This window comes from Embiotoca jacksoni, unplaced genomic scaffold (assembly GCF_022577435.1).
Source record: "Embiotoca jacksoni isolate LCO1_2020_lvr unplaced genomic scaffold, fEmbJac1.0.p SCAF_88, whole genome shotgun sequence".
In the NCBI taxonomy this organism is placed as follows: domain Eukaryota; kingdom Metazoa; phylum Chordata; class Actinopteri; family Embiotocidae; genus Embiotoca; species Embiotoca jacksoni.
In genome coordinates this window covers 698,379-716,470 of record NW_027185445.1, presented here as the reverse complement: position 1 = coordinate 716,470, position 18,092 = coordinate 698,379, and the positions used below count along the sequence as shown (strand labels likewise).

The window sequence follows — 18,092 nt, the reverse complement described above, 5'->3', positions numbered from 1 at the left end:
CGTTGTTCCTCTCCAGGTTCCCCCTGGTTGTTCCTCTCCAGGTTCCCCCTGATTGTTCCTCTCCAGGTTCCCCCTGGTTGTTCCTCTCCAGGTTCCCCCTGGTTGTCTCTCTCTCCCCTTGAACCCAGTAATCTCCTTCATACCGGTCCACACCTCCCTCATGTTGTTCTGCTGGAGTTTGGCCTCCAGCTTCCTCCTGTAGGAGTCCTTGCACTCCCTCATCTTCTCCTTCAGGTGGCGCTGCACTCTCCTGAGCTCCTCCCTGTCCCCAGACCTGAAGGCTGCTTTCTTCTGATTAAGAAGAACTTTCAGGTCACTGATGATCCACGGCTTATTGTTGGGGAAGCAGTGTTCAGTCCGGGATGGTACGGTGGAGTGTTCACAGAATTTAATGTATTCTGTGATACAGTCTGTCATGCTGTTGATGTCCTCCCCATGTGGTCCACACAGCACATTCCAGTCCGTGGACTCAAAGCAGTCCTGCAGGGCGTCTTTAGCCTCCTGTGTCCACCTCCTCACAGTCCTGGTGGTCACAGGCTGCCTCTGCACCAGGGGAACATACTTTGGTGTCAGCAGGACCAGGTTGTGGTCTGATCTACCAAGGGGGGGAAGGGCAGTAGTACTGTATGCATCCATGGCATTAGCATCCAGTAGGTCCAGAGTTTTATTGTTCCGGGTGGGGCAGTTCACATACTGGTGCAAAGTTGGCAGTACTTTATCCAGACTGGTTAAAGTCTCCAGTAACTAACAAAAATGCACCGGGATGCTGAGTCTGCAGTTTAGCCACAGTGGAGTTGATGGTGTCCACTGCTGCCTCTACGTCAGCTGATGGAGGAACGTACACAGTGATAACAATGGCGGACGTGAACTCCCTCGGCAAATAGTAAGGGCGCATCCCCACGGCTAGCAGTTCAATGTCCGGGCTACAGAAACGTTCCTTCACACACACGTGGTCGGGATTACACCACCTCTCGTTCACATAGACTGCAATCCCTCCACCTTTCTTCTTGCCGCTCCGAACAACGTCTCCGTCCCCCCTGAACAGTCCTGAAGCCGGTACGGCCGCGCTGTGGTCCGGGAGATGTGAGTGCAGCCATGTCTCGGTGAAACACATGATGCTGCACTCCCGGTACTCCCTCTGGGTCTTTACCAGCGCCGAGCTCATCCGTCTTGTTGGCCAACGACCTCACGTTCCCCATTAAGAGCTCCGGTACCGCTGGTTTATATTTCCTCCTCTTCGCCTTCAGCTTAGCTCCAGCTCTGTAACCCCGACGTCTTCTCCGAAGTTCGTCCGGGATTTCAGGCCTCGCTCCGGGCAGCAGCAGTAGAGGTCTACTCAGTGTGATTAGCTGATCACGAGAGTAAACAATAACAATGCCCCCATCCAGAAACGTGGAAAAATTACGGTCCATTACGGACCGTTAACTTAACACACGTGAAGAAAAGAAAACAACAACTCCGAAGAGAGAAGAAAGAAAGAAAAATACTTAAAATAAAACACACTCGGGGGAAGCTGCTGTAACAGGCTGCCGCTAGCACGGCGGCATCTTAGCAAGCTTAGCATCTTGGTTGACATGTCCAGTGTTGGTAACATGTCCAGTGTTGGTTGACATGTCCAATGTTGGTAACATGTCCAGTGTTGGTTGACATTGCCCAGTGTTGGTTGACATGTCCAGTGTTGTTTGACATGTCCAGTGTTGGTAACATTTCCAGTGTTGGTTGACATGTCCAGTGTTGGTTGACATGTCCAATGTTGGTAACATGTCCAGTGTTGGTTGACATTGCCCAGTGTTGTTTGACATGTCCAGTGTTGTTTGACATGTCCAGTGTTGGCAACATGTCCAGTGTTGGTAACATTTCCAGTGTTGGTTGACATGTCCAGTGTTGTTTGACATGTCCAGTGTTGGTAACATGTCCAGTGTTGGTTGACATGTCCAGTGTTGGTTGACATTGCCCAGTGTTGTTTGACATGTCCAGTGTTGGCAACATGTCCAGTGTTGGCAACATGTCCAGTGTTGGTAACATTTCCAGTGTTGGTTGACATGTCCAGTGTTGTTTGACATGTCCAGTGTTGGTAACATGTCCAGTGTTGGTTGACATGTCCAGTGTTGGTAACATGTCCAGTGTTGGTTGACATGTACATTGTTGATTGACATGCATTATATTCAGCGGTCATGAGACCTGAGTCTTCAGGCGTGTCTGTGTGGGCTGAGATCAATTCCGAAACTAAGATTCTCGGACGTCTGCAGATGGATTCTGCTTTTCAATGAAAAAGCATCCGAGTGGATTGTGCACAGGAGCCGAGGTCGTGAAGAAGCATACCGTGAACTAGTGTGAAAGGGAGGATGAGGAGCGGTGAAGCACCACTTCAGAAAGCTGTGATTACAGAGCAGAGTGTCAGGATTCATAGGAAAAGTGTCTAATGTTCAACCCTGCAGGAATCTTTGGACACAACTTTCTTCTTTCATTTAATCTCTCTCCACGTCCTGCCTCTCTGCAGCCCTCTCCTTTCATCAGCCTCTTCCTCTCTTTACCTCACATCACCTTCCTCTGCTCTCATTTTCATCTTCCTCTCCTGCTTTCATCCCCTCTCTCTCTCTCTGCCAGCCTCTCATTATCCTCCAACACTCCTCTCCTCTTTGTGCTTCCACTCCTTCTTTCCTCAGGATGTTTCTCGTTCCTTGCACAAACAGTGTTCAGGCTGGAAACAGTCGGGTGCAGTGATGGAGGGGATGAAGCTCGGGTAGAATTACATCCTTCATATCGCTGTCATCTACCAGGGAAGTGGATACTCATTTACTCTATTAACCAGCTCAGTGGTCAAAGCTCTATTTTATGAATTGTGCTGTCAAATCCTAAAACCTTTCTGAAGAAATTTGTGGTGTTCTGCAACAATTACTTCTAAACTAATCCCCAAAACAAACTGCAAACATGCCTGACACACGCAAGACTGAACACATTAAACTCTGTGACACGGCTGCAGGTTGGGTGTCTGGTTTGGAGGAAGAATTACTGTGCATATGGAAAAGGTATCCAATCAATCAATTAGAGATTCAACCTGCTTGATGACAAACTAGAGCCTCTCATGAGTAATCAGATTACAGTGAGCTGAAGAATGGTGCTGCAGAGGAACACGGTTCAGACCACGAGTCTGACAGAGGAGAAGTTCAACGAAAGGCTTCTAGTTAAGAATGATGACTTGGAAGGATGCTGGAGGGGAAATCCAGATAGTTTGACTGGAGAGTGAAGAGGAAGGAAGATAATAACAGAGTTACATGGGGAAGAACATGACGGAGGATCGGCCGCACCGCATCCCAAAACCTCCGGAGACTAAAAGACCACGCAGCATCATCGCCACCATCCAGTTCTACAACAGATGACTTACAATGACCACCGGGTCAACGGCTACATCCTGACCAATCATAGAAGAGGGTTCTGAGAAGGAACCCAGCACTCAGAGACAGGGAGGTCTAATCCTCCCTCCATGTTCATCACAACATCCGGGTCAGAGGTCTCATATCCCAGCAGATGGTCCGACCTTCATAGCGCAAGAGCTGAAAACGGACCCGCTGCTGGAGTGATCATCCTGTTCAGATCCAGTTTCTGATCCTGTTTCTTATCCTATTCAGATCCAGTTTCTGATCCAGGTTTCTGATCCGGTTTCTGATCCTGTTCAGATCCAGTTTCTGATCCTGTTCAGATCCGGTTTCTGATCCTGTTCAGATCCAGTTACTGATCCTGTTCAGATCCAGTTTCTGATCCTGTTTCTGATCCTGTTCAGATTCTGTTAATGATCCTGTTTCTGATCCTGCTAATGATCCTGTTTCTGATCCTGTTCAGATCTTGTCAGCTGTAGTTACCTTCAGGGAGACATTCTGAACAACTGAACAGGTTGAAGGTTTGTTTGTTGACAACAGGAAATATTCATGTTAACTTTTACAGGCTGCGTTTGTGGACCCACTGAAGATGAAGACGACACCTTCTATATTAAAGGCTGGTGTCATATTTCACCTCAGTGTGGATGTGATGTCGTCCTTCCTCCCAGCTCTCCTCTGTGTTCCCTCCTTGAATTCTCAGTTCTAATTTTTATTTGTGCCTCAGCTCTCCTCTCAGCTCCACACTCCTGCTCCTGCTACTGACTCACCTTGCTTCACCTGAGCTTTTCCATCTCCCTCCTCTAAGCACAAAAGCCCATCAGTCAACGTCAGCACACTCACAGTGTGCGTGTACACAACGTTTTCAAAATGCGTGCCGTGCCTGTTGTTATGCTGAGAGCAATCAATAGAAGGCGAGGCGTCGTCTGAGAGGAAACTCAGCACAGCTGTCAGAGCAGTCAGAAACACCGACTCAGAGAGGACGCCTCAGTCCATCTCCATGTGGGCTGTGTGTTGTCTCAAACTACAGTCAGCCAACCATATGGTACAACACTCACACTCTCTCACACACTCTCACACACACTCGCACACTCTCACACACTCACACTCACACACACTCTCACACACACTCACACTCTCGCACACATACTCTCATACACACTCTGTCACACACTCTCTCACACACACACACACACACACACACTCTCTCACACACACTCACACACTCTCGTGCACTCACACTCTCTCACACATACTCAGGTTTCATTCATTAATTTATTCAGTCAGGTTTCATTCATTCATTCATTCATTCAGTCAGGTTTCATTCTTTCATTCAGGTTTCTCACACACACACAGTAGCAAAAATGTTCGTCCCAACTGAATGCAACAAGTTCAGATGTGCAGTGCAGGAGACTAATTTGGGCCTTTGGGAGCTCCAGTGTGTTCGTTTTTGTTTTGGAGGAACTTTGACTGAAATTAATGGAAATAGAGGAACAAATTATCTTTGCTTCCACCCATCCTCTCTGCTGCTATTTCCTGTCTGCTGCTACTTCCTGTCTGTGGTCCCTGTCACACACATGCAGACTGGTAGGGAGCCATTTGGAAGGACAGAAACTGTCCCTGCCAGGAACTATCTCTTTCTGTGCCATCAGGTTTCTCTAATCCCCAACGACATCTACAGTAACAAGGTTTTTCATTTCCACCACAGCCGACCTGAGGAAGGTAACCTGGTTATTTCTGTGTGCTGCTGCTGGTCAGAATCAGCTGTTTGCACTCAGTATTCAGACTGCTGCTACAAACACTGAATGATTCAGTGCATCAGCACATGTTAACTCAGTGATGTGACATGTGGCAGCCTGTGGAGGTTAAAACTTCTCTGAGCAGCTCAGAGACACTGTTGGTGATTTATTCAAAATTCAAGGCATACTTAACCAGCATGGCTCCCACAGCATTCTGCAGCGACATGCCATCCCATCTGGTTTGAGCTTAGTGGGACCAGCATTTGTATTTCAACAGGACAACGACCCCAAACACACCTCCAGGCTGTGGAAGGGCTGTTTGACCAAGAAGGAGAGTGATGAGTGCTGCGTCAGATGACCTGGCCTCCACAATCACCGACCTAAACCCAATGAGACGGTCTGGGATGAGTTGGACCGCAGAGTGAAGGCAAAGCAGCCAACGAGAGCTCAGCACCTCTGGGAACTCCTTCAAGACTGTTGGAAAACCATTCCAGGTGAACACCTCATGGAGCTGATTGAGAGAATCCTAAGAGTGTGCAAAGCTGTCATCAAAGCAAAAGGTGGCTACTTTGAAAAATGTAAAATATAAAACATATTCTGGTTTGTTGAGCATTTTTTTGTTTACCACATAATTCCATGTGTTCCTTCATAGTTTGGATGTCTTCAATATTAATCAAAATGTAGAAACAAATTAAAATAAAGAAAAAAACATTGAATGAGAAGCTGTGCCCAAACTTTTGACTGGTACTGTATATATATATATATATATATATATATATATACAGTGGTGTGAAAAAGTGTTTGCCTCCTTCCTGATTTCTTATTTTTTTGCATGTCTGTCACACTTAAATGTTTCAGATCATCAAACAAATTTAAATATTAGTCAAAGATAACACAAGTAAACACAAAATGCAGTTTTTAAATGAAGGTTTTTATTATTAATGTATTATAATGTGTATGTACACACACATTATAATACATTAATACATACACAAATATGTGGACGAAGCTGATTTTCATGGGTCTGTAATGTTCACTCAGAAAGTTTCTGTTGTTTAGCTTGAGTTGTGAAATGACTGCCTGCTAGTGGTGGTACCAAGAATGTCCAGTGACAGACAGCTTTGCGTGCTGCTACTCCGTCAGTTGAAATACTTTTAAAATCATAACAGAAAATAAATGTACTCCCTGAAGCATTAACATGCATTAGTGTGTAAGAGGCTGCAGCAGTTTTGTTAATAATTGAAACTTAGTAATTAGTTGAAGAAGACATGAAAAGTGAGTTCAGGAAATGTCAGCACTTCTTGGTATTAAGTGTTCTGTTTTCAACAAATGCTTAGAAAGAAAAAACAGGTTTCACGAAACAAAGAGCAGCTCCTGAAACAGAACATGAAAATATCTTTCCTACCTTCCCGACGTATTGTGGTTCTGGTCCAATATGTTCCTCCAGAACAAAGAACTGATTCCAGATCCAGCCTCTTTTGGGCCGATGGTGTGAATCCTTGTCCATGTCCAACAGCTTTGTCTGGTTCCTCTGGGCTCTGATGGATGTCCTGGAGTTCGGGCCGGAGATCCTGGAGTCGGTTCTGGTGTTAGTATTTTTTTGTGAAGAAGGTCTGAGTTTGGACTGGGTTTTAGGATTGGACAGTGAAGCCGGGCTCGCGTTGGAGAAGTTCCGGGGGTTCATGGGGCCGGATGAGTTAACCCTTTCAATCGGACCGTACAGTGAGGATAGTTTAGTGTTTGGGCTTGACTCGGATTTGCTCTTCGGCCCGGTCACAGCCTTAGAGCTGGGGACCGCCCTGGGCTTTGACTGTGTCAGCCATCCAGACCTGGATCTTTGATCCATTCTGGTCCTCATCTTTGAAGGTTGTTTGGGACTGTTTAAGGTATTTCTTGCAGTCTGGTTATAGTTTGATTTGGACCCTTGCCTAGAATCAGAACTCTCAGCATGCTGCAGCCTCTGTCTGGTGTTTGAGCCCGATGCAGGTCGGGAGTCCGCCGGTGGAGCGTTGGTGTTAGACTTGTGCTTGTCTGTAAGATGGGGTTCAGTGTCCAGCTGAGCCTTTAACTGAGACCTGCCCCGGAGGTTCTGGCTGGTGCTCGGCAGCTGGCCCAGTGTCAGTGGAGACATCAGTTTGTTTGGACTGGTGCTGGGGATCGGGGTCGGGTCAGGCTGAGACTGGACCCTCGGGTTGGGGATAACAGGAGGGCTCAGACTGACCTGGGTCCCATGACAACTGTGGGAGACGACACATAGGAGGACCAGCAGAGGACCGAGACGGGAGACGGCAGCCACAGTGGCTGGAACTCTCATTGTAAAGAAAGAACAGTGTGGAAATGTGTTTCTCGCTCACCTCCACTGTGTGCTGCCAGCACGGGCATGCACAAAGACACCAACACACACTCAAACACACACGTGTGCAGTCCTCCTCACATTGCAGGGCGGCCTGGATGGTCCACATGGTGCCGGGCAGAGAAGAACTTTGTATAGATTCCTCGGAAATATCAAGAAGAACTCCATAATGTAGTTGACTGTGTTTAACGCTGTGTGAACATTCGATTGTCCTCAGGATGTGCTGGTTTCCTTCCATCCAACATTGTCCCACCATTCAGGATTATTCAAGGAAATTCAGACCGGGAAATAACATGCGAGTAGGTACAAGTAATCCATATAATTGTAATAAAGTCCATAGCAAACGTGTGCTACATTAACACATAATATCTATTATGGTTGAAAGCCGAAGTCCTTTTTCTTCATGTTGACAGCAGGAAGTGAACAGCTGATCAGACCGGAGCTCATCGAAGGTCTGCACGTCCTGAAAGAGACAAGGTGGAAATAAACGTCTTTTCTTTTTCTTAAACTTTTAAAAGCGCCAATAAACTGTGAAGAACATACAAAACAAAGCACTAATTTACAGTGTCTTCAGAAACGCCTCTAAAAATCTGTTATTTATAGACGGTTAATGTCAAGAAACTGTACAACTCAGCAATGTTGCTTTAAATTAATGAGCTCCTAAAACCGTTCTGTCAAATCAGACCAGGATTCACAGTTGAGCTCTGATTAAAGAGCAGGTTGTCCATTCATCTTAAGCCCATTCATTTCACATCACCACTTCCTAATTGTAAAGAGGATCATGGGTTTCTTTGGATTTTTCCATCCAAAGGTGACGTCCATGCATGCAGTAGCTTTAAGTCATCAGAGAAACTAAAGCAGATCAGTCATCGATCAGAATAACTCCTCTGTACGAAGGTCCAAGTCGTTTCCTTCCATTGAAGCAGCGTTCAGGTGGATTTTAATGACTCATCACAGGCTCGTTCAAATAAATCAACTTGCAGCCATCGATCACAATATCTAATATCACCATATTCTTCACCAAATACCTCTATATCAAATATCAATGACTATATCGTGGGGTGGACTGTTAGTGCTTTCCACAAAGAGATTGTTGATAACTAATTGTGGTGGCGGGGTGTGGTTTGGCTCAGCTGCAGGAGGGACTGATTGGGGCCGTGGCTCAGGGAACGATTCCTGGGAGAGGGTTAATTCTCAGCTGAAACTGATCCCTGATTGTCCCTCTCTGGCTTGATAAAAGGGAGCAGCAGGACACCAGACACGAGAGAGGACACGGAGTAGCAGGGTGGCTACGAGACAGACCAATACACAGAAAGTGTGCATGTATGTGGTGGAAATAAACACCTTGGAGACCAGAATTCAGCCGACTATTGTCGTTCGTGCTGGGAGAACCCACCCGTGGGAGGAAGATGCACGCCACACATCAGTAATGTGGCTAAAATGACAAACTGGGTAAAGTGACATAATAGAAAACTAAAAGTGATGAGTTAATAAAATTACATCAATCACTGTAATACAGCCTTTAAAGAAGGAGAAGACAGCACAAAACCATTTTACATTATTATGAGATGGAGGCACCAAAACCAAGTGAGAGATTAGTATTCTGCTCATTGCAGTCATCACGCTGTGCATCCTGTTGGACTTCCTGCTTCCTACCCCAGCTGTCTCTAAGCTGGTCATTAAACTACACACACGCCGGTCAAACTAATATCACAGTCTGTCAATCAATTCAACCATTAGGATTACATTCCTGTTTGTTTACTGGATCTTCTGGTCCTCCATATCCGTTTCATTCTTTGTGTTGTTACAGTGAACAAATTAGTATATTTTAGAAGAAAAGCATACTTGTGAAGAAGAGCAGCCAACAAAGGTTTCAACAGAAGAGCGTGTTGGACGACTGCAGGCTGCTGCTGCTTGGTCTGTTGTGTATTTTCTGTCCTCGTCAGCAGGATGTCGTGAAGACTGCAGGATTTCTTTGTATAGATAGATGATTTCACCCTCCAGCTGCAGCAACTTCATCTACAATATCACAACATGCAGGAGGTGAAACACTTAATATACTGACGGTGCCAACTTAATGTGGATATGGAATATGGGAGAAATCATTTTTAAAATCACCTGGTTTTAGTTCTCTCCCACAAGTACACTAAATTTGATTTCCACTTTCATCTAAAAATGGATGTTGGAGTTTGGATTGCAAATTTAATTTCCTACTTGTGTAACTGTTATCCTGTAGGATAAATAATATGAATGATACCTCGAGGCCCAGAAAACCAGTCCTTAAAACTGATTCCTCTCCATCAAGTTCTCCTTCAATGATACAACAACAGCTAACACAGAAATCGCTCCTATATCTGATGAATGTGTTCATTGTGTAAATGTTAAACATATCAATGAATTGGAACTATATAAAATATTAACCCTCGTGTTGTCCTTGGGTCAAAAGTTTGGACACACCTTCTCATTCAATGTTTTTTCTTTATTTTTATTTTTTTCTACATTGCAGATGAACCCTCCCGTTGTCATAAGGTCAAAATGACCCGCAGCTGTGTTCGACCAAGTTCTATTTTATTTTCAGATTTTGTGGGATCATTAGTGACAAGGAGGCTGTGAGGGTTTCTTTAAAGAATGATGACCAATGATCCCAAAAAAATATAAAAATATAGAAATAAAATGGAACTTGGTTGAACACGGCTGCGGGTCATTTTGACCCGAGGACAACAGGAGGGTTAAAACATGAGTTTATATCTGTTGAGCAGCCGGTGACCACATTAACCCTCAAAGATAATACATCTTTATATATTCTGTCAGACCTGATTGCACACTGCTGCATTACTGCCATTACATAACTGATATGAACAGTTCAGTTTCATTTCAACCTTCAAGGATCTAATGAGCTCCAATTAAGAGAAGAAGCCACGAGTACTTCATGTCCACAGATTATTAAGTTAAAATGAGAAAGAACATGAAAAACTAGAACAGTTACTTAGTAAAACAAACCACATAATTCATTTGATGTGACCACAGTTTTAACTTAAACCTGAAACCGTCCGGTGGAGTTTCTGTCCCTTCTACATTTCTGCCTAAAAGTATCGTCCAACAAGCATGCTGAATGCGTTCCCTTTCTTATATAACATCTCCACAGGCATTACGTGCCACATCATCATGATTACTTGCTGGCAGTCTTATTCTGCACTACGTTCACTGGTGCATTGTTCATGCAGTGCATCCGGAAAGTATTCATAGCGCTTCACTTTTTACACATTTTGTTATGTTACAGCCTTATTCCAAAATGGATTAAATTCATTTTTTCCTCAAAATTCTACACACAATATCCCATAATGATAATGTGAAAAAAGTTTGTTTCAAATTTTTGCAAATCTATTAAAAATAAAGAACGAAAATATAACAGGTACATAAGTATTCACAGCCTTTGCTCAATACTTTGTTGAAGCACCTTTGGCAGAAATTACAGCCTCAAGTCTTTTTGAGTATGATGCTACAAGCTTGGCTCCTATTCTTGGGCAGTTTCTCCCGTTCTTCTTTGCAGGACATCTCCAGCTCCATCAGGTTGGATGGGGAGCATCAGTACTGATACCACCTGCTCATTAGGGAACAAGAAAACCACCTGACCTGCTGTCAGCAGAGACTCAGCTGTTTTCTAAGGCTTTAATTCTGTGGGAGTCAATGGACATATACTGACAGATTTAAAACATTTCTACCTTTCTAATAATCAATACACACACAGCAGACGAGTCTCTCCAGAAACAGGAACACACACTCCACTGAATGGGCGGCTCAGGGACCGGACATCTGACTGTGATCAACCGGGTCTTCAGAACATCCCAGACATCTCCTTCAACTGCCTGCGTGTGTGTGTGTGTGTGTGTGTGTGTGTGTGTGTGTGTGTGTGTGTGTGTGTGTGTGTGTGTGTGTGTGTGTGTGTAGGGTTTACACACTCTGCAGCTAGAAATAAAGTTTAATTGTTGAAATAAAACGCAGATCGAGCTACAAGCTGACGCAGCTGTTGTTATTCCAGAAGGAAACCTGTCATCATCATTCATACATCTTCTACACCTTCACTGGGTTCTATATTAATAATAATCATCTCTGGGTCGGTGACGTGTCCCACTCAGCTCGCTCTCATTACTTATCATCAATATTCATTTGCTCGACACAACAGGATCTGGTTCTGACCAGCCTCCGACCTATAACTCAGTCAAAGGTTGTGAACTGGATCCCAAAGCTGCTCCTCTGTGTGGGTCCAGCTTCATGGAGAACCGGGTTCAGAACCGGTGAGTAAAACCTCAGAACATCTGATTTGACCTTCATTCAACATGAAGTGTGTTCCTGTGTGAAATCTTCTGCTGCTGTAAATCTAAATGTGTTCTCTGGTTTAATAAGTGGATTCATATCATCATCCAGCAGAGCACAATCTCCCTCCAACACTGTCTCCTACATTTTTACGCCTCCTCTGAAGAGTCCTCGGGTTACATCCGACTGTAGCAACAGAAATCACTACGAACAGAATGTGTTTCATGCTTGACGTTGACGGTAAATGGAGCGTTGTAGCACATGTTTCCATGTGTCTGGATCTGAATGTGAAGCTCTGTGTCCTGTCGGCATGGAGACCTGGAGGAGGCCGACGGGATGGAGAGACGGCTGGATGGATGGACGGATGGATCTGAGATGCTCTCTTCATATTTCACTGTAGCTCTAGTTGGAGTAGATTTTCTCTGCAGCAGTTCAACTCCTCCTAATAGTCTGCAGAGGAGCAGCAGCTGTGTGTCTGACGGGACGTCTACTGGGTCAGCAGGCGGGTCTGAAATTCTGATGCTGCAGTGAACACTGAGCACCATCTGACGTGAGGGAGTCAGAACCACGTGGAAGCACTCAATGGAGCTAGCAGGAGCTCAGGGGGAGTCTGAGACAGACCAGTCAGGCAGATGCCTTGCTCAAGGGAACATGGCTGCAGGTTGTCCACACGTCAGAGACCTCCAGGGACCACTGATGCCTTGCTACTGCTGTCACAGGCAGAACACACTCTCACACCGACAACCTCAACACCTGCTGGCTGGTAAAACGTCCTGGGTACAACTGCAATATGTTCACCACTTCATATTCATACACATGACATCCATTCACAACACGGATCCACACACTCACCGATCACTCATCACTCCCATGATAATACTCTCAGGGCCTGATTTACTAAGATCTCAAATAAAGGAAGTAAATTGCGTGCTTTTTCCAAAAGTTTGCACATTTATTTTGCACCTGTTTTGTGGGTGATTTACTGAGTAACTGCTTCATTGAAATCAGGTGCAAATCTCTGTATTTAAATGAGGGTTTGTGAGTTAAAGTGATTCCAGCAATGGAAAACAGAGCGACCGCAAAAGAAAAAGGAAATCTGATCCCATTGAAATTAAGAAATATAAAAATAACAAGAGCAAAACGCTTTATAGGAGATCATCAGCAAGAAAGTCAATGTGGGAAAAACAAAAAGGAGAAAAAAAGTCTTCATAATAAAATGTGGGTAAATAAAAGAGGAGGACGGTGGATGAGATCTTCTAACAAACAGAGATCAGCAGGTCCAGATCTTTCTGTGATGAGCAGCTGATGTTTCATTGAGTTCCTGGAGGTCTCGTGAACCTGATGAAGCTACCTGTGAATTCTGCGGGACACATTCAGGACCCGGGACAGCAACACATTCAGAACCTGGGACAGCGACACATTCAGGAAGTGACAGCGACACTTTCAGGACCCGGGACAGCGACACATTCAGGACCCGGGACAGCGACACATTCAGGACCTGGGACAGCAACACATTCAGGACCCGGGACAACGACACATTCAGGACCTGGGACAGCGACACATTCAGGACCCGGGACAACGACACATTCAGGACCTGGGACAGCGACACATTCAGGACCCGGGACAACGACACATTCAGGACCTGGGACAGCGACACATTCAGAACCCGGGTGTGGGTAATGTGGAGTTTGCACGTGATTTTACACATGCAGACATTCAGTAAATCAAACCCCAAGTACGAACTGTCAGTCCAAGATGGGGCACCATGAGAGTCACCTAATGCAAGGAGGAAGATATCTGAAGCAGGGTAAATATTAGTAATTAATAATAATGTTAATACGTTAACATCCGATTCAATCTAATAATTTCTTCTTTGACTTTCAACATCGCTCAAAGTTCAAACTACACTATAGATTTATAAACATGCTAAGAGATGTCCCTCCAGTCAATGGATGAGTCCACAGACACCTGTAACCTGAGAGACTCTTTACATGCAGGTCAATAAATGAATTCCATGTAAACCAGCCGGTTGAAAACAGGACTGCAGGCTCTGAATGTCACGATGGGATCTCAGTTAGTTTCATTGATTCCCACAAATCTATAATGTGAGAACTTCTGCAGCGATGTCACGTTAAGTTCAACTGATTGTGCAGAAAGAAGTTCAACTGTCCAGAACCGCTGTCTTAGACTCACGCCCACACCCACACTCACACCCACACTCAGACTCACTCACACTCACACTCACACTCAAACCCACACTCACCCTCAGACTCACGCCCACACCCACACTCACACCCACACTCAGACTCACACTCACACACACACTCAGACTCACCCACACTCACACTCACACCCACACTCAGACTCACCCACACTCACACTCACACTCACACCCACACTCACACCCACACTCACACTCACACCCACACTCAGACTCACTCACCCTCACACCCACACTCAGACTCACACCCACACCCACTCTCACCCCCAGACTCACACTCACACTAACACTCACACCCACACTCGGACTCACACCCACTCTCACACCCAGACTCACACTCACACTAACACTCACACCCACACTCACACCCACAATCACACTCACCCTCAGACTCACACTCAGACTCACTCACCCTCAGACTCACACTCACACACACACTCACACCCACACCCACACTCAGACTCACCCACGCCCATGCTCACACCCACAAACTCACAAACTCACAAACTCACACTCACACACTCTCACACTTGTTAGCGTTAATCCTGATACTCAGACTTGGATTCAGGTCAGGTTACCAAGGTTAACTTTGAAGATTATTTTGATTGACCTAAAATATCTTCTTTGTTATTGCAGACGTGATCTCTCTGTTCAAAGTGTTCTACGAGGTGAAATGATCTGACTGAGCTGCTGATGTTTTTTAACTCATTCAACGAAAACGTTTCTAGATGACTGAAGGATCAACAGCTGATTAACAACAGAAAGTAACGTGAGATGTGATCTTTTCTCTGCTGCTGGACATTAACCATAGATAAGGGATTATTATAACACACCTCTTTCACCCGTGTGTGTGTGTGTGTGTGTGTGTGTGTGTGTGTGTGTGTGTGTGTGTGTGTGTGTGTGTGTGTGTGTGTGTGTGTGTGTGTGTGTCTGACGGTGTCTGACGGTGGACTACAGAAAACCCACATAATGTCCCACAGACTTCATCTAACCAATGATGCCACAGTAAATATGAAACACAACAACAGTAATAATCCTGATCATATTACGTCACACAACGCTTATAGTCATCAGATCTGATTCCAATCAAAGCTCTTCATCACTGAGTTGCAGTTTCCTTTCAGTTCATGTTACAGAGGATGAGTTCAGAGTCTCTGTGTACTTTTATTCCTGCACAGAGTTTTAATAGGTTCCTTCATAGAGAAGTAGTTTGTTTTTAGGTCTTCTTGCTTCAACCATCAGAGAACAGGTTCTCTCCACCTGCTCCTCCGGCTCCAACTGCACCTGTGTTTTGATTCTGTCACATATTCATGTTCATGCTGTGAACAGATCGGGTCCAGTCTACATCCAGGACATGGTCCAACCTTACATCCCAGCCCGTTCACTCCGCTCCTCCTCCTTCTCCTCCTTCTCCTCCTCCTCCTTCTCATCCTCCTCGTCCTCCTCGTCCTCCTCCTCCTCCTCCTCCTCCTCCTCTGTCCTGGCTCCTAAATGGTAGAATGAGCTCCACCGACATCAGGACAGCAGAAACTCTGAACATCTTCCACCACAAACTAAAAACACATCTCTTCCTCCTTTACCTTGAACAGTAGAACTTTAGTATCTTAAAATAGAACTTACTGATAGAACTTTGTAGTTTGGCTTTCTTGAAGAAATTATATTTTCTTGATTCTTGTTGTTCTGGTTTTGTACCCTCATGGTTGAAATGAACTTATTGTAAGTCGCTTTGGATAAAAGAGTCAGATAAATGAAATGTAATGTAATGTGGGAACTATATTTCAAAAAGGACATACGATTTAATACAACATGAGACCTTTAGAAATCTGTAAAAATTAATATAAACTAATAACATATTTCCTGATTACACATAAAAAATAACTGCACATGCTCAAATGTAAAAATGTAACAGTAACAGATATTATGCATCTGTATGCAGAGATGAGCAGGATCTCCCTCTGGGGACCAGGAATGTATTTATTAGAAAACTTTAAACTTCTTCAGCTCTATCTCATTTTCAGGACTACACAGATATCTGTGATGTACAAGATTAACTCACATGAAATGCTGCCATGAGCACGGAGGTGTGTTACGTGTCAGCGATGGAAACGTCACACGGACAGAATGAAAGACGAATGAAAACAAGATGTTTGTCTTCCAGACAGACATCAGTGCAGTCAGATCTGTGAACGCTGCACTGAAATGATCAGGATAAAGAACATAGTTGGATTAACTACTGAAGATGAAACTAGAAATAAAGCTCTGCTCTGAGGCACTGACTACTGTTAGAAATCAGATGGAGGAATCCAGAAATAAAGGCTGGATTTATACAAAAGAATAAATGAGTAGATACCACAGTTTTATGTCTGAAGAACCATAAAGAACTGTTCCTCCCTGAGAACTTAGTTCTCAGGGAGGAACAGTTCTTTATGACCAGACAAACACCACAGACAGAAGCCAAAGATGGAGGCAAAGGAACCAGCAGATGGCGATGACCACGTTAACTGGTCAGCTCTGAAAAACTTCTCACAGGATCTGAACTGGCAGCATTTCCACATGAAAACACAAACCTTCCTCTCCAGACAGATTTATACGTTTGACTTATATGTGTCTTGGAGAAAAGTTTCCAGATTTACTCTGTCAGAGATCTGCTCTGATGCAGACTGTAGAGAATTGATCACAAATGATTTCCTTTAAGCTTCGCTCTGCCTGGAGTCCAACCCTCAACACACCGACTGATATGGTGTGTGTGTGTGTGTGTGTGTGTGTGTGTGTGTGTGTGTGTGTGTGTGTGTGTGTGTGTGTGGTAACTGTGAACATATGTGCAGTCATATAAATATTCTCTCAGCCAAAAGCAGCGGCTTTTTCTTCACCTCCACAAACACAAAGACACAAGTACTCACAGTGTAGCAACAGCAGCTGAACAGTATTTCATCAGCAGCAAAGAAAGAAGGATGAATGAGGAGAGGAGGATGAAGGAGGAGGAGAGGATGAAAGAGGAGAGGAGGATGAAGGAGGAGGAGAGAAGGATGAAGGAGGAGAGGAGGATGAATGGAGTGGTAGTATTTACCTCCTGCAGATCGATGTATTCAGAGTCTGTCCTCACGCTGCGTTTCTCTGTTTCTCTGTTTCTCTCTATTCTATCTGCTGCCTCACCAGCAGCTCTCTGTGTCTGTAGCAGAATAAAACACGCCTCTCTCTCTCTCTCTCTCTCTCCCTCTCTCTCCCTGTCTCCCCCCTCTCTCTCCCTGTAGTAACCCTTTTTCCTTTATTTTAGTCATATCTGTGCTGAAATATATATTTATGACTGAGGTGATGCATATAATGGCGTTTACATCCGTTTACAGTCTGCACAAACAATCACTGCTATAGTTGGAAATAGTTACTCAATAATAAGTCAACATCAACTCAGATAAACTAATCAGAAGAGTTTTCATTTGAAATGTTTGAGGACACATTTTAAACACCATATCAAATAAAGATATAATAAAACCCAGCTGATTCCAGATCTGTGTTTTTCTGCTGTAGAAGAAGAAGTCTCTGTTAGATGGACAAACAGGCAGCAGATGTCAGTAATCCAACACATCCTCTGTCAGCAGACTCACACTAAATATCTCAGAGCGTCTCCTCGTTGATCAAAATGTAGAACATCAATCAGCTGGTCCTCTCATCCATATTTCAGACCATGGATGGACTTCTCTGACCAATCAGGAGGCCCCACTAACCTCCTGATTATGCAGTAGTACTCTCACACACAATGCAGATTGATCATTGACAGATCTCATAGAACCTGCTTACATATGTAACCTCTTCTACACACTAACGAGTCAGATTATGTTTATGAAGACTTCATGTATCATGTTTTCAACAGTTTATAATCACCAGACCTTCATATACACACGTGGACAAATTGTTGGTACCCTTCCGTTAAAGAAAGAAAAACCCGCAATGGTCACTGAAATAACTTCAGACTGACAAAAGTAATAATAAATAAAACATTTACTGAAAATGAACTAATGCAAAACAGACATTACTTTTGAATTGTGGTTCAACAGAATCATTTTAAAAAACAAACTAATGAAAATGGCCTGGAA

General features: G+C 44.4%; 1 protein-coding gene across 3 annotated transcripts in view; it reads right to left on the bottom strand.

The window, feature by feature from the left end:
* The window catches only part of LOC138192512 (cadherin-18-like), a 123,152-nt gene extending 106,016 nt beyond the window's left edge, over positions 1-17,136 (bottom strand). Inside the window, exons 1-3 of one of the 3 annotated variants that reach the window (XM_069139952.1) lie at positions 17,069-17,116; positions 9,312-9,485; positions 6,519-7,929 (exon numbers count right to left, since the gene is read on the bottom strand). In XM_069139952.1, coding sequence (XP_068996053.1) covers positions 6,519-7,427 — 909 coding nt within the window. In that variant the 5' untranslated portion in view covers positions 7,428-7,929; positions 9,312-9,485; positions 17,069-17,116. Of the gene's footprint in view, positions 1-6,518; positions 7,930-9,311; positions 9,486-16,057; positions 16,114-17,068 lie in introns of those variants that run through there. The other 2 variants (XM_069139950.1, XM_069139953.1) reach the window with 2 other exon arrangements.
* Positions 17,137-18,092: the final 956 nt, after the last annotated feature.